Raw genomic sequence first — 15,146 nt, 5'->3', positions numbered from 1 at the left:
TTAAGAGCCATCTATTTTAATTGTCATGAAATATGTGCCAAATAAAAAAGAATCTTGGTTGAAAACACTGAGAAGTAACTTGAAAAAACATTTTCAAAACGTTGTCCCTTTCTTTTCCTTCTCTCTTCTCTTCTCTTCTCTTCTCTTCTCTTCTCTTCTCTTCTCTTCTCTTCTCTTCTCCTCTCCTCTCCTCTCCTCTCCTCTCCTCTCCTCTCCTCTCCTCTCCTCTCCCCTTCCCTTCCCTTCCCTTCCCTTCTCTTTCTTTCCTTTCCTTTCCTTCTCTTTCTTTCCTTTCCTTTCCCTCCCTTTCCCTTCCCTCCTTTTCCTTTCTCTTCCTTTCCCCTCCCCTCTCCTTCCCTTTCCTTCCCTTTCCTTATCGCCCTGTACCAATTCACTTTTGTGCATGGGACTGCTCTTAAAAAACATCGCCCCCAGAGAGAACACACAGAGACATCAGAGGATATTATGACATCAGAATTGTGCATCATAGGCAGGCTGTGTATTTCTTAAAAACATAAAAGCCTTGCTGATTAAATCAAAGTTTCAGGATGCCAGCATCCTGTTTTTGACAATGGACAGCCAGCTGCTTCTGTGAAAAGCTTGGAACAGGGCACTGTGTCTGTAGCCTTCATTAATCATTCCCTCGTCTTCACCAATTGTTATCTGATGGAATCGTCAACTGCCTCCAATAATGCAGGTTCAATTAAATGATGGTGCTCTGACAAACACCATGGATAGTAGATGGATTTGCCCAACACCTCCTCCCTTCTAAAACTTACTGCCAACCTTCACACCTGTGTTGGCTGAAATGTATGAGGGCTGTAGCTCAACATGTAAGCATGAAGCATGAAAAGAAAGAAAGAAAAGATGCTTACCTGAAATCATTGCCTATTCTTTTGCCCCGATCTGGAATCCCAGGGTCCGGACACATGTTATGTCCCTGGGACGCACCAACCTGTGTTACTACAAAGCAAAAAAACAGCATATACAGAGGTAGAATAGAAGACAAAAAAAATGTATATCATCTCAGTGTTGGTGATGCAAATAAAATGGAAAATTACAAGTTGGAATGCACTGAGTAAATGTTATCTGTTCCCATTTCCCCTCCCCTCAAAACATTTGCTGAAGAGTGTTCCTTAAGCTGGTGCATTGCAAATGCATCAGCTTGCACCTTGGGGTTATGGGAGTTATAGTCCAATATATCTGAAAGGTGCAAAGGAAGGCTAAGTTATGGGCCACGTGAACTATCAAAGCCACACAAGCTCAGAAACAGAACTATGACCTCTGATGAAAATTCAAATCCTGTTCACTCCCCTCCCCCCAGGTCTCAGCTGTAAACCACTGGAGCAGACACCTCAAAATATTCTCCCATCTCCCAAGAGACTAAAAATAAAAATAATACCCGAATGCAGAATTGTATGAAAATTCCACTATTCACCATCTGGCTGATGTTAATGAAAGGCAGTTAAGTTAAATAAAAAGCAGTGGAAGATGACAATCAAGATATGTAGGGGAGGATGACAGGAGAAGAGGACAGAAGCTAGTTGGGTTCACAGTTGGTGACTTAGTTTCATTGTGCAGGACCTGAAAAGGAGTAACCTTTTCCATTAGAAGAGGGAAAAGAAGCATCAGACGGTGCCAAGAGTATATAGCATGCCACCCATCAAACACAAGGAATTCCAGAACTGTTCTAAAATGGTACATACCCAATTAGGGTGAGATCAAATCTGAATAAAAATGGATTGATTTAAATTGCATGTTCAGTTTTTACAATATCCTAGCCCCCCCCCCCCCGCCCCCCAAAAATGGTAAAAGTGGGCTTATTTTATTTCATTCTGTTTTTCCCTGCCTTTTCTGCCATGGTCTGGTTGAAAAACGCATGGCACAATTCTCTGAAAGTGAGCAGACTGACAAAGGAAAATGTGGAAGTGCACAGCACAGATCTTGGGGGCAAGGAGAACTTAGAAAGATCAATCAACATGATTTATCCCCCTTCCCCCCTACCCCTTGATTAGTGTGCATCAATACTGCATCTTTAAGACTGGAGGTGTCAACAGCAATTAACAAGAAGAGAAAAAGGAGACTTCTCCAAAGGACAACTCTACTGCACAGATGACTTGGGGGAGAGAACTGACTCCTCTTTAAGAAAGCAGGTAATATACTTCCTTACAGGTGCCCTTATGCCAAAATCAGGCAAGGTCTCTTTAGAAGAGGATTCCACCGCAGTCGGTCCACACATCGTAATATCTGAAAGGATGGAATTGGGACCTCCGTAAGAGAAACTGAGGCTGCAAACCTTGTGAACCACTGCCTGGGTTCTAACTGTAGTAGCTTCTGGGATGGCTCTCTTATTGTCAGTCTTACAAAATTCTACAGACTTTACTACATGTTTTTTTCTCCTTTGCCAAAAAGGATCAGGAACACCACCATTTGTTGCATTGCGCTTTGAGGGTTATGTGTAATGATATTGGGTGTACACCTAAGAAACAAGTGTGGAATAAATCAAGCCACATTACAGTATTTATCCCCATCTTTGTGTAAAGCCTTTTCCCCCACCCCATCCCCCTGGACAAATTAGATGCATTGCTAACTACATGACTATAGATCAGTGTTTCTCAACCTTGGAAGCTTGAAGATGGGTGGACTTCAACTCCCAGAATCCTCCAGCCAGCACTGCTGGCTGGGGGATTCTGGGAGTTGAAGTCCACCCATCTTCAAGCTACCAAGGTTGAGAAACACTGCTATAGACTAAACTATACATATTCAAATAATAAAGAATCATTGTATCACAATATTTCTGCTTCATCACAATATATTTGCTCCATCTCCATTCACAGCCAGTTTGGGGAACTAACCCTGTGAGTCACCCACCTACCCATCTTTTGATTTTTTTTCTTGAAATGGAGATGGAAATCTATTATTTCAACATAAGTGACCACAGGATGGTGCTAAAAAAAACAACTGCCCACAGAATATTTCCATACTGAATTTGTCAACTACCATAACAAACTCAACACAATTTTATGAACCACAATTATTAAAAGTACAACACCTTCTCTCTTTAAAAAAAACCCACACAGATAACTAAACCCTCTAAACATTTTCTGGAAGAATTGCTATGCAGATACTCCACCACTTATACAGGAATGGGGACTCCCCCAAATGGAGACTCCCCTATATTAAGATCTGATTAGCAAGGATACCCCTGCTTATTTGTTTCCATTAACTGCACATTATGAGGAATGTAAATTATGAAGCAAAAAGTACAGAACAAAACATTATTGACAAACTAAACTTGGGGACACAGAATTTGGATACAGGAGCAAGAGAGGATACTGTAGATACTATTTTTCAAGCACATTTTTTACATTTATTTAATTAAAAAGTTAAAAATACTAGGTTACCAAATTTAATATCATTGACATTGGCTTATTATAATCATATAATAAACTAGAATCTGGGAATGAAAACATATCTAAGAATAATACATCGGTATAAACAGTTCAGAAGATTTAGAGAACTCCACTTCACCTTGATTATAGTCTTTTTCTCTGATCATTTTGAGACAGGGGCATTTAACCAACCTGGCCACTTACAGGCCTGATTCCAAATAGGTTTACTGTCCACTTCCAGGATCCATGGATGAATTAAACAAACAGGGCCCATTGTTATTGTAATTTTGCTATGAAGCATCTGCAAGAAAACAGCCAAGCTCAGAGGGCATCAAGGACTATTGCTATTATCTACCTATCAATACCTATGGGCTGCAATGGTATTGGAGGTGAGGTAGACATAGGATCAAGGCTCATGCATCTTCAGGACTCCTTCACATTCAGGTAGGCTCTATTTTTCACTCAGTAAGGATAGAGGTAACAATCGTGGTCTCCCAAAGCTCAAAAGCAAGGGCTAGTATTTGCATCCAACATCTCTTTGCTAACAACTGCAAATGCAGTGTTGCCGTCACCAAAATCACCTCAAAGGAGGAAAACAGATGGGAACTTAATAATTAGCAGGTAGAAGCTCATTGCAAAGGAAGAACAAATTAATGTATAGTATCTTAACTTTTTAAATAATTCTTAAAAAGGTAGACTTTAACCATTGCTAAGTCGCCAATGCCCATGGGAATGAAGTTTCACCTTTTTCTCCCTTGCTGCAGAATTAAACCCCTCTCCCCCATTTTCTGAAGCTAATTTATGCACATGGAATGAAATTAATTCATGTCCCTTGAATTTTAGACATCTCCCAATGCAAATGCTAACTTCAGAGGACAAACAGAGAAGCAAAGGGATACAATCTTTATTGAAACTTGTTGCTGTCATCACAATTATCAGTCTTTTCCTAGGGAGATTTTTGTATTTTCTTTTAAAGTATGTTAAATGCAGTTGCAACAATCCACCTTCTTTGGAAAAATCTCATATTAGGAAGAAGTTCTAGAGTTTATGAAGCAAAAGAATACTAATATTTCTCTCTGATAGCAGGGAGAAAATACAGAATAAGGGTCACAAAACAGCTTGGATTCAGGTCCAGGTAGGTTTTAAAGGTATATTTTATTGATGCCCAGAAGGTGTTTATTCTGCAAAGTTGAAACAAACTACTACCGGTAGATAGATATCAGAATTCTTCGCCCACAACATTTCAGACTGTAAATTCTAACTAACTCAAATCCCACCCAAAAATGCTGTGATTTTATTATGTTTGATTCCCTCCCACTCCTTCATGGTAGATATAATTTGAAAGTTCCTGCTGGCAGCCCTCACAATGATGTAATGGTACAATAAATGACATATACAGTACAAAGAAATAGTTGACCCTCCCTGCCCCACATTCATTAAAGAGAAAGAATGGAGAAAACAGTTGCTGGTTGAGTATCAAATGAATGAAGGGGTATTAAAGAACATGTCTGTTAAATTGGCCCTCCCGATAAGGTCATGTGGATATCAAGGATCAGAGGTCTTCAGAAACAAAAGTGCTTTTATTTAGTTATTCATTTATTCCTCTTAAAAAATATAAGCAATACAAATTTGTACTTGCCTTTAAATGCAACTAATTAAGGTTTCATTGTCTGATGCAATAATTTATTTCACATACCACACAAATCTTTGCCAATTATCTTCCCACCATACCTACCCTTGATAAAAGAATTTTCATTGATCTGTTTTTTTTTTTACTGCAACTAGTTCAGATTTCTTTTTTAAAAAATCAACTGAAAGATAAATAACTTCCTTATTGTTTGGAAATGCAGCATTTTCATGTAAAAGAAAATAAACCTCATTGTAAACAGATTGCCTTTGATCCATTATTATTACCAACATTGTTACTTTTTTAAAAAAAAAATGTCTGGCAGAAATACAGCAAAACACTTTGAAAAGTCAAAGGGGCAAGTTACTAACAAACAAAATATTTCTTCCCAGAAAAAAGATAGTTTCTTTAATGAAGTATAGCAAAACTTTTTATTCACCACTTTAAAAAAAAAAAAAAACCACCAATTGTAGGATTTATAGAATTAATCCTATCAAGACAGAATGCAGAATCAGATATTCATATGGAAATACAATTAATGCAGCCAAAAAGAAGCAGAATCAAGCTAAATGTAGCATCACCACAATAGGCACTGTCACATTGTCTGTGAAACATGTAGGAGAATATAGAAAACATGGAAACATTCCAAAATATTTCACTTTCCAAAGGAAAAGTTTTTTTTAAAGCAAAACAAAAATCAACAGAGAATCCTGCCCTTTCCTATATTACAAGATGCCCCTGTCTGAAAGAACTTGGAAATTATTCACAGCACTCTAAATAAATTAATACATGCATACATAGGATGAGAAATACCTCCAAATCACTTTGACATTATCTGCCCAGAGTGCATGAGACATTATGGAATGGTTCTTTCTACGGAAAAAAAAAAAATGAAAAAAAGGGAGGAAATAAAAAAAAATGAACTGATTTATCTACTATTCAAGATTTGAACAAATCCTATCTAGTGAAAGCAGACAGCAAAACCAAGGTAATTCAATAGCTTCAAGAAAAAAATGTCATTCCTTTGCAGAAAAGGATCCCACTCAATACAGAATGGTATTAAGCAGGCACTTATCATCGTTAGGAAATTCTTGCAGGTACCACAACAAGCTAATCAGTCACATCCTACTTTAAAAAGTTGCTTCCAGTAGACATTTCCAAGCTTTAGGCCACAGGTGTCAAACTCACGGCATCACGTTGCCGTCATGTGACATATTGCAATATTTTTTTCCCTTTGTGGAACTGGGGAGGGCGTGGCCTGTGCATGATGCATTTGACCCGTGGGCCGCCAGTTTGATACTCCTGCTTAGGCTAATGCTCAGGTGGCTTTATTACAACTCAGAGTCAATTTCAGACAACCACTGTTGGAAGAACTGCCATATATTAACTTTCATGGATACTGAGTTTCCAGGATCATATGAGAGTGAAGCTTAGAGGTAGTGTTTGACTTATAACCATTAGTTTAGTGACCATTTGAAGTTACAGCAGCACCGACAGAAGTGACTTATGACTGGTCCTCACATTTATAACCACTGCAGCATCCCCAGAGTCACATGGTCAAAATTTGGGCACTTGCAACTGGCATGGATTAATGACAATTGCAATATCCCCTGGTCACACAATGATCATTTGTGACTTTCCCAGTTGGCTTTCAACAAGACAAGTCAATGGGAGGAGCCAAATTTGCTAAGAATTGTATGGTTCACTTATCAAAAAAGGATGTAAAATCAGGCATGAACCACTTAACAACTGTCTTACAGAGACGGAGGTTATGGTCCCAATTGTCCTCATATGTCAAGGACTACCTGTATTACAAACTGTGACCAGATGCTTAAATTACCTTAATTTTCTTGTAAAAGAAAAAGGAGGAAAATTACACATGGATCAGGTTCCACTATGTTGACTGTATCCTGAATTTTTGCTCTGTCTGAAATGAATCTTCGTACAATATCATAGGGGTGATAATATATTTAACAGGGCTAATAACAGTGGTGGGATTCAAGTAATTTAACAACCGGTTCTCTGCCCTAATGATTTCTTCCAACAACCAGTTTGCCAAACTGCTCAGAAAGTTAACAACCGGTTCTCCCGTAGTGGTGCGAGCTGGCTGAATCCCACCACTGGCTAATAATATGGAATTTTAAATACTTGTCTTGAGTAGCTGCCCATCCAGAATTCCATATTTCTGAGCAGTTTCTGCAGTGTTAACAACGGCTAGCTGGGGATAACTGGGGATATATCATTTTTCCCCCAGTAGTGACATAGGAGGCATCTGCATAATTTTCTGTGCAATCAAACAACATATTTTATTTGTGAGTGCTTGTGTGCATGCAGGCAAATATAGGGGAACTCAAGTGGTGACCTGCAGTGCTTCAGCCTGGGTCATAAGATGAAATGGTTATTGGCTTACAATGGAGTACTTAGCAAAATGCTGAACTCTGACCCAATAAAGATATATTGGTATTTTTTTTTCAAAATTCCTCTGTTCCCCTGCATTCAGTTTGAGCCAGACCAGGGGTGGGTAACTATGGCTCAGGAATTCTAAGAGCTGAAATCTGCAGGTTGTAAGATCATAGCTGCCCCCCTCTGATACAGTCCACTTTGAAATTTAATCTTTCATTTCAGTCTGTTCCTGATTCAGAGAATTATTATGTTGATGGACAGATAAATGAATGCTCAGAGTCCTGACCCTTTTATATAATTTATTTTCAACAATCTGTTGGCTTGGGGGAAAAAACCATTAATTTGCTGGGTGGCAAAAGGCAAAGTATGCCATTTTCTAAAATGCAAACAGCAAAGCCTGGTTGGTTGCATATTTAGTCTTCACTTCTCAACTTTTATTAATCTATTTTTTTTCAACTACTATGAAAAGAGCAATAAGCTTGCTAAGCATTTGTTTTGTTGTCTTCACTTTCATAAACCAGTATGCAAGAATGCTATAACTTAAACCAATCTGTTCTAGAATCCGTCCTCAGGAATACAGAAGCAAATCACGTTCAAGATATGGCTAAGATGTCATCTCAGACAAATTTATCCTAATCTAAATATGTTGGCAAAGCATTTCAGCCGGTTTTAAACTATTCTCAGCCGGTAAGCACTTTCTGAAACAATTGATTAAAATTCTTCAGTCATTGAGGTTTTTTTTTTTCTTTTTCAAATAACCTTTTTAAAGTTGCATTTCAAAAGGAGTATCGAAGAAAACAAATCATAACTGAACATCAATTTTTTTTGTCCTGTTAGAAATGCATGCAAGTTTCTGTCAACCAAATCTTGTTATCTTTTGCTAAGCTTGTGTTATTAACTTTCAGCAATTCAATAAGAGAAACAGTCGTAACCCTTCTCTATGGAGTTAATGCAAACAAACAATGTGATCATTACTTATCTTACTATAGGTCAAATCACAAGTATGATTTCCATCAAGACTTAATTTGCTTGTTTCATTTTCAACACCAATCTGGAAATATTGGTAGAAGTAATAACAAAATGTGACCAGGAAAAAAACCCCAAAAAACTATAGATTGCCAGCTGGATCAGGGAAAAAAAAAAAAAAACATTTCAATATTTCCTTTCTACACTAGAAATGGTGAGAATCAGGTTTCTGCAATTTCTGTAGGGAGAGAAAGAGTTGGTTTCAAGTCTCTGACATCCTTTATGTATAACCGCTTCTCAAGGATCCTTTCTAGAAATTAAAGTTTCCCCACACTTCCAGCAAACCCTGGTTTGTTTCCTCAGTCTACTAGCAACATAATGAAACAATGATTCCTTGCTTTCTTGCAAGTTCTGCTCAAAGAGACTGATGCATATTAAATATTTTGTGTATAATTAATATGTTGTGTATAATTAAAACAAACTCCCTTATCCAGGGCAACCTTTGCTGCTGCAGTTGGAAAGATGACAGTTGGAGAAGATGCTCTGCTGATCCAACATCTGGATTCAACAGTTCAGCCATACCAAGATGCAATAGAAACATGACAAGGTTGAACGCAATAGGGGCAAAGGAACATGTCGTTAGAGAGGGAAGAAATATTGATTTTGTCTGAATCCATATGCAAACATGCTGAGGTTTTTGATGCTATGTAAGAACTAGGATGCACTTTATTTTACAGAGAGTCATTTGCAAAAAGTATGCATGCTAGAAAAAGCACAGCATCCCCTTCCCCTCCTCTCCATCCGACTTATAGCACAGAAATATCCACAATATTTTGTGTCAATATTTTTCATGTTGGGTCTCCCTCTGCCTTCCCCAAACAAACTGATACAGAAATAGAGGGCAAGGAATAAATCTATTATGGGGGGGGGGAAATAATCTGACCAAAACTGAGGTCAACAGATTTGTTCATTTCCGTATGTTACAAATGTCAGGTATTCATTGCAAAATTCAGGCTTAAATTCACTGCAATGTATGTATGTATGTATGTATGTATGTATGTATGTATGTATGTTTATATATTGAACTTCTAAACTGCCCATCTCCCTCATAGAGGGCTCTAAACATTCAACAGGAGCTATGGTGAAGAGGCTGCATATGAGTAAAAATATTGTCCCTCCAAATCAAAGCCAGTTATGGGTCCCGCAATTGGTTATAACAACATGGTAAAAGGAAGAATCACAGAAATGTTATCTGTCAATGTTAAAGCATGTTGAAGGAGAAGAATCTACCGTTATATCTATATTTTTCTAGGAAGTAAGTATTTGGTATTTGGGTAACTAGTACAAGAATATTAAGCACATACACATGAACAAACCACAGCTGATTGGGAGGATTATTAACAACAATTATGATATTGTTTTTCTCAAGTTTTAAATTACTGTAGAACTACCCGTTTGATGCTATGGAAATTCTTGTAGAAAGGAAGAGTTATGGCACCATAACAAATATTGAACACATGAAGCGCATAGTTTGACTGAAAAGCTGCTTTACTTAATTTCAATTTCAATTTTTATTGAAAATGCCCATTAATATGTTCAGGCTGTAACAGGAGTCTCTTTTATGAGATATGGGAATTCAAAGCACATAAAATTAAGTGTAACCAACAAGCTAAGAGGAAACTGTCCCTTTCTGAAATGCTGCTAGAGGGACATCTGAGTTGAAGGAAGGGAGATGCCAACTTATTCACTCATATCAAGGCCTAAATGTGGTTAAATGCACCTCAAACTCTCTTTTCCATTTCTCAAACTTGCAAGGTTTCTGACATAAACTTCTGTTTGGAATAGTTTATACAGCAATTTGTAATAAACTGGGTAGTCCATGATAGTTTTTTGAATAAATAAAAAAAGAACCAGTCTAGATTTATTTATCTGTCCGTCCATCCATCCATCCATCCATCCATCCATCTTCTATTGCTGCCCTTCTCAGTCCATGACTCTGGGCGGCTTACAGTTCAAAATAGAACAATCTGAGCTGTGAAATATCTTAGTATCTTGAGAAGATATTTTAAACGCTCTTCACAGTAAGAACAGCTCGCAAGTTCTTTAAATGTTATCTACAGTGAAAATACCAAGAGCTGAAAACTCCTCACACCTCCTCAACTCTTCCATTATCAGACCATCTACAGCTAATTTGTACAAAGGAGGTCAAAAATTAGAGCTGAGCAATAGAGCAGAAATGATCACTTGGAAAAGGAGTAAAGAGTATATTGCCTCTTCATCTCTGATGGAGAACAAGATGGATTAAAGAGCTAGAATGTCCACATTCATTGAACTTGTTGAATAGGAGTCTTCCTCTCATTCTTAAAAGAGGTCACTCTTTTCTACAACTAATTAAAAAATGCAGTAATAGCCAGTGTTTGTGAGAAATGTGTCCCCAATAGTTACTAAAGGAAATAAGGCTACTTGGAGATGTGTACAGGAAACAAGTGTCTTGAAGATCCTGTCCATGTAAAAATCAGGCTAAAGCACTGAAGAGGTGAGAAGGAAAGTGTTAACTCTACATACTGTAAGAACCTGGACTACAGATTTTCCAGTTCCTTCCTAAATGCCTTCCATTGCCTCTACAATTCTTACAAGCAGAAGCTTTCCCTTTTACTCTTTGTATCCTCAAAGAGGCAACACAGTTCTGCTCAATTTCTGCAATATTGTGATTTGCCCAGTTCTATGTTCTATATTCTCAAGTACAGAATTACCAATAAGGCAAACAATCCTAGAAGTATGTCTGTCTGTCTGTGTGTGTTTGTATAAACGCATAGATTTCCAGAATGTCTTCTTATTGCTTCTTTTTCTACGAAAATGTGCAGTGGATACGCACAATGACATTTAATATACCAGGAAAGGAAAATAAAACTGACCGTGTTTTAGATTATTGTTTTTCCTTTGTTGTTTGTTTCTGAACAATTGACCCAAGCTTTCTGACATTTGTGTTTGTCAAGCATGTGTTTGTTTCTGTCTGAATTACTTAGTAGAGTGCATGACATATAGATGAGAAATCCTGCAAAGGACTCCTAATAGCAATAGCAATAGCACTTAGACTTACATACCGCTTCATAGTGCTTTACAGTCCTCTCTAAGCGGTTTACAGAATCAGTCTATCAACCCCCAACAATCTGGGTCCTCATTTTACCGACCTCAGAAGGATGGAAGGCTGAGTCAACCTTGAGCTGCTCAGAATTGAACTCCTGGAGTGAGTAGTGAGTTAGCCCTGCAGTGCTGCATTCTAACCACTGCACAGTAACAATATATACAGCATATGGTCGATTCCACTGTGCCCATGTGTGGGCTTTCTCTCTCTTACACACACGCACACACACACACACACACACGCACACACACACACACACACACACACACACACTCCCACACAGGCATCCCTTACAGAGTTAGTATGTGTTTGCAAACAGAGCGCTAAACGGAGCAGGTGAGGCAATAATGCAGGGTAGGAGTGGAAAACAAGCATTACCATTTTGCAAAAGAGTGGCATCATTCTGGTGATTGCTGGAAAGTCATATGGGATGTGCAAGGTGCTAAGTCTCACTCAACATGCAATGGTGGTTGAAACTTACACACAGATGTCTTCTGGTTCATGTCTTTACTTGGCATCAATTTCACTCCCCGGGACTTAATCTCCATTTGCTTTTTGACTGGAAAGGGAATGAAAGAGAAGAAGATTCAACAAAAGAGAAGCTTTAAGGAAAGAAGGCATTTCACTTGATCAGTTAATTCTAAGGCTATTTGGAAAGCCAAATTATGTTTCCAGAAGAAACAAAGTGCTGGGAGACTTTTCTTGTTCTTATTTGCAAGAAAGAAAAATATTCCTTTATATGTGTATTTGTTCAATTTCTATGGCCATCCATCTCAGTCAATGACTTGCCAATTAACAAGACAGTTCGTGGATTGACCACTTTTCCATTTCTCCAAACAATGCCAACAAATCACTTTCATACAAATCAACCATGAAAGTTCCCCATTAAACACAAAAGGGTGCAGGGTGAAATGCTATAATGGATATACCATTTCGGAACATATAACATATTTTAATATTAAAAATTCAAGCACAACATTGAATATGAAATACCCTGTTTTCCCCAAAATAAGACATCCTCTGATAATAAGCCCAATCAGGCTTTTGAGTGCATGCGCTAAAATAAGCCTCCCCCCAAAAATAAGCCCTCCCCAAAAATGCAGGTGCAGCTGGGCCCCACCATTTCCTCTGGTTAGGGTTAGGGAGGCAGAGCTGGAAATCAGGTAAGACAGCAAGAGGAGCCCCATCTTGCTCCACTCACCCCAAAATAATAAGACCTCCCCGAAAATAAGGCCAAGGGCTTATTTTAGGGTTCAAAAAATATAAGACAGGGTCTTATTTTTGGAAAAAACATGATATTGAATATTAAAAATTCAAGCACAACAAATTATTTTACTCTCACACACATGCATTAACATACAAACCAAAGGAAAATACATTTCCAATAGTTTTCTTTTACCATTGACATCATGGTGCCCCTCATTTGCCTAAACACATACAATCCAGGGGTGAAATCTACTTACCTTCCTTACCAGTTCGGAAACACATGTGCCACATGCATCATATGTGCACACAGTCCTTCTGCGCATGCACAAAACCTTCTGCGCATGTGCAAAAAGTAAAAAACACATTACTTCCTGGTTAAAACCAGGAAGTAATGACATCCAGGCAGGTGGGCGGAGCTTTGCTCCACCATCACTACCAGATCGCCGAACCAACGGCCAAGGTCGCTACTGGACCGGGCAATCCAGTCCAATCCGGGAGCATTTCAACCCTGATGCAATCCTCCACAAAGTAAGATACAGAAAATCTTGAGATCTGATCAATGAAACATAATAAGCTACTGACACTAATATTAGCTATGATGAGACTGTGACATTCTCATTTCATTCACAGTGGGTTCTTTGAGCGAGCTTGATCAAATATTATGAAATTTAGCAATCTTAAAAATAAAAGCTAATTAGGGGAAAGTAATAAAAAATGTGGATCACAAATTAGAAGCTAAGGACTGAAATGGCTACCAACTCTGGCTTGGAAAGGTGACTTGAGTAGAAAGTGGAAGGATCATGAATAATCACTCCTCAAATACTTATAACTTCAACCTCTATTGTTTGCTTTTGAAATGTCAAACATTTGTCTTTCTTAAGAAGAAGTAACGCCTTTAAAATAATCAGAAGTCCTTAAAAAAATAACAATAAGACATTTGTTCTTAATCCCTTATATCCTCTGGTACTTCCAGTCCTTGGAAACTTATATTTTATAGCAAACACTTAAATATTATGTCTGTGGGGGGAAAAAAGGCTGTTTACCAAAAATCACTGGATTACAAACCTCTGACATTTGCCTTAATCAGAGAGGAAATTACAGCAAAAATCTTTACTTCACATCATTTTTTAAAACTTTTTTTTTAAAGGCATGATTCAAGCAGGTGTATTTTTAATAGCACAGCAGTAATCATGACTGATTTCCCTCTCCTTTTATTTTTAATTCAGCAACATCCTATCTACAATGCAATGCTCAACTGGAAGATTATGACTCAATAGCTGAACATATTAAATGTGAAAGATGATTCATAAAGTTCCTAACTCAATTGGTTTTACTATTATGAGAGGAGAGCATTGATTAAATTAATACATATCTGTATTTAACAGGATAAAATAACATCGGGGGTCCCGCAAAATGTCATTCTGGGCAATAACCACACTCGTCCTTGTAAGAGGCATCCCAAGACCTGCCTTCCGTAGAATGGGCAAGGACATATAAAAGGTAGTATGGATAAAACCTAACTTTCATTTAGTTATATATTCTTAATATGTTTCTCCGGGCTTTGGAGTGGGGTGTTTGTGCAAAAGAGCCTTTTGGTACCCCGAGAGACTTTTAGGGGAGAGTGTGCCCATTGTCCTAGCTTGTGCAAATAGTGGGATCCTTTCCAAGTATGATTCAGATTTTGAAGTAAGCCAGGAGCATCAGCAGGATCTTGGTGCTTTCGTCAGAAAGATAGAAGCATCATTATGGCATTGTGCCATAAGCTCTGTCCATTGTCAGCATGCATGCAAAATTGGGACACATGTACAAAGTGGTGAAGCTCGTGTTGTGAGGCTGCAATGCTGTTTTCATCAGTCTGATGTTAGTCATTACCCTCATCCATAGATGAGGCTGGAGCCACATTTTTCCTTCAAACTAATTTAGAAAATCAGCTACATACATACATACATACATACATACATACATACATACAGTACATAGATACATACGGTGGGCAGGAATTATTTCAGAATTTTAGACTTCCTAACACACTGCTGTTTATTGAACCATGCACTTTAATGGCCAAAAAAGTAATGGATGGGGGAAAAAAAGGACTGACACAGGATATAATGATAATGGGGAATTTCAAATCATACTCTCTAAAGATAGGAAAGGACCTTTGAGATCATCTAACACAGCATGGATGACAAAAGCCTTTTTATAATCAATGAAGTAGACATTGATTTATTTTTGGAATTCTTCATCTTTTTTAATTATACAACATACATCATCACTTGTTGTCTGTATGTACACTGAGAGCTTATGCACCAGAGACAAATTCCTTGTGTATCCAATCACACTTGGTCAATAAAAAATTCCATTCCATTCCATTCCATCTTGTTCCTCAGCCTTTTTTGAAACCACCTTG

General features: G+C 38.0%; 1 protein-coding gene across 1 annotated transcript in view; it reads right to left on the bottom strand.

The window, feature by feature from the left end:
* The window catches only part of CSMD2 (CUB and Sushi multiple domains 2), an 819,526-nt gene that overhangs the window by 370,236 nt on the left and 434,144 nt on the right, over positions 1–15,146 (bottom strand). The window contains exons 7-8 of the mRNA XM_070950069.1: positions 12,015–12,092; positions 876–963 (exon numbers count right to left, since the gene is read on the bottom strand). Coding sequence (XP_070806170.1) covers positions 876–963; positions 12,015–12,092 — 166 coding nt within the window. The remainder of the gene's footprint in view (positions 1–875; positions 964–12,014; positions 12,093–15,146) is intronic.

Source organism: Pituophis catenifer, unplaced genomic scaffold (assembly GCF_029215685.1).
Source record: "Pituophis catenifer annectens isolate HBS135680 unplaced genomic scaffold, rPitCat1.0.hap2 SCAF_9, whole genome shotgun sequence".
Taxonomy (NCBI): domain Eukaryota; kingdom Metazoa; phylum Chordata; class Lepidosauria; order Squamata; family Colubridae; genus Pituophis; species Pituophis catenifer.
Note: the sequence above shows the minus strand (reverse complement) of the source record. Positions and strands in the feature narration are given on the sequence as shown.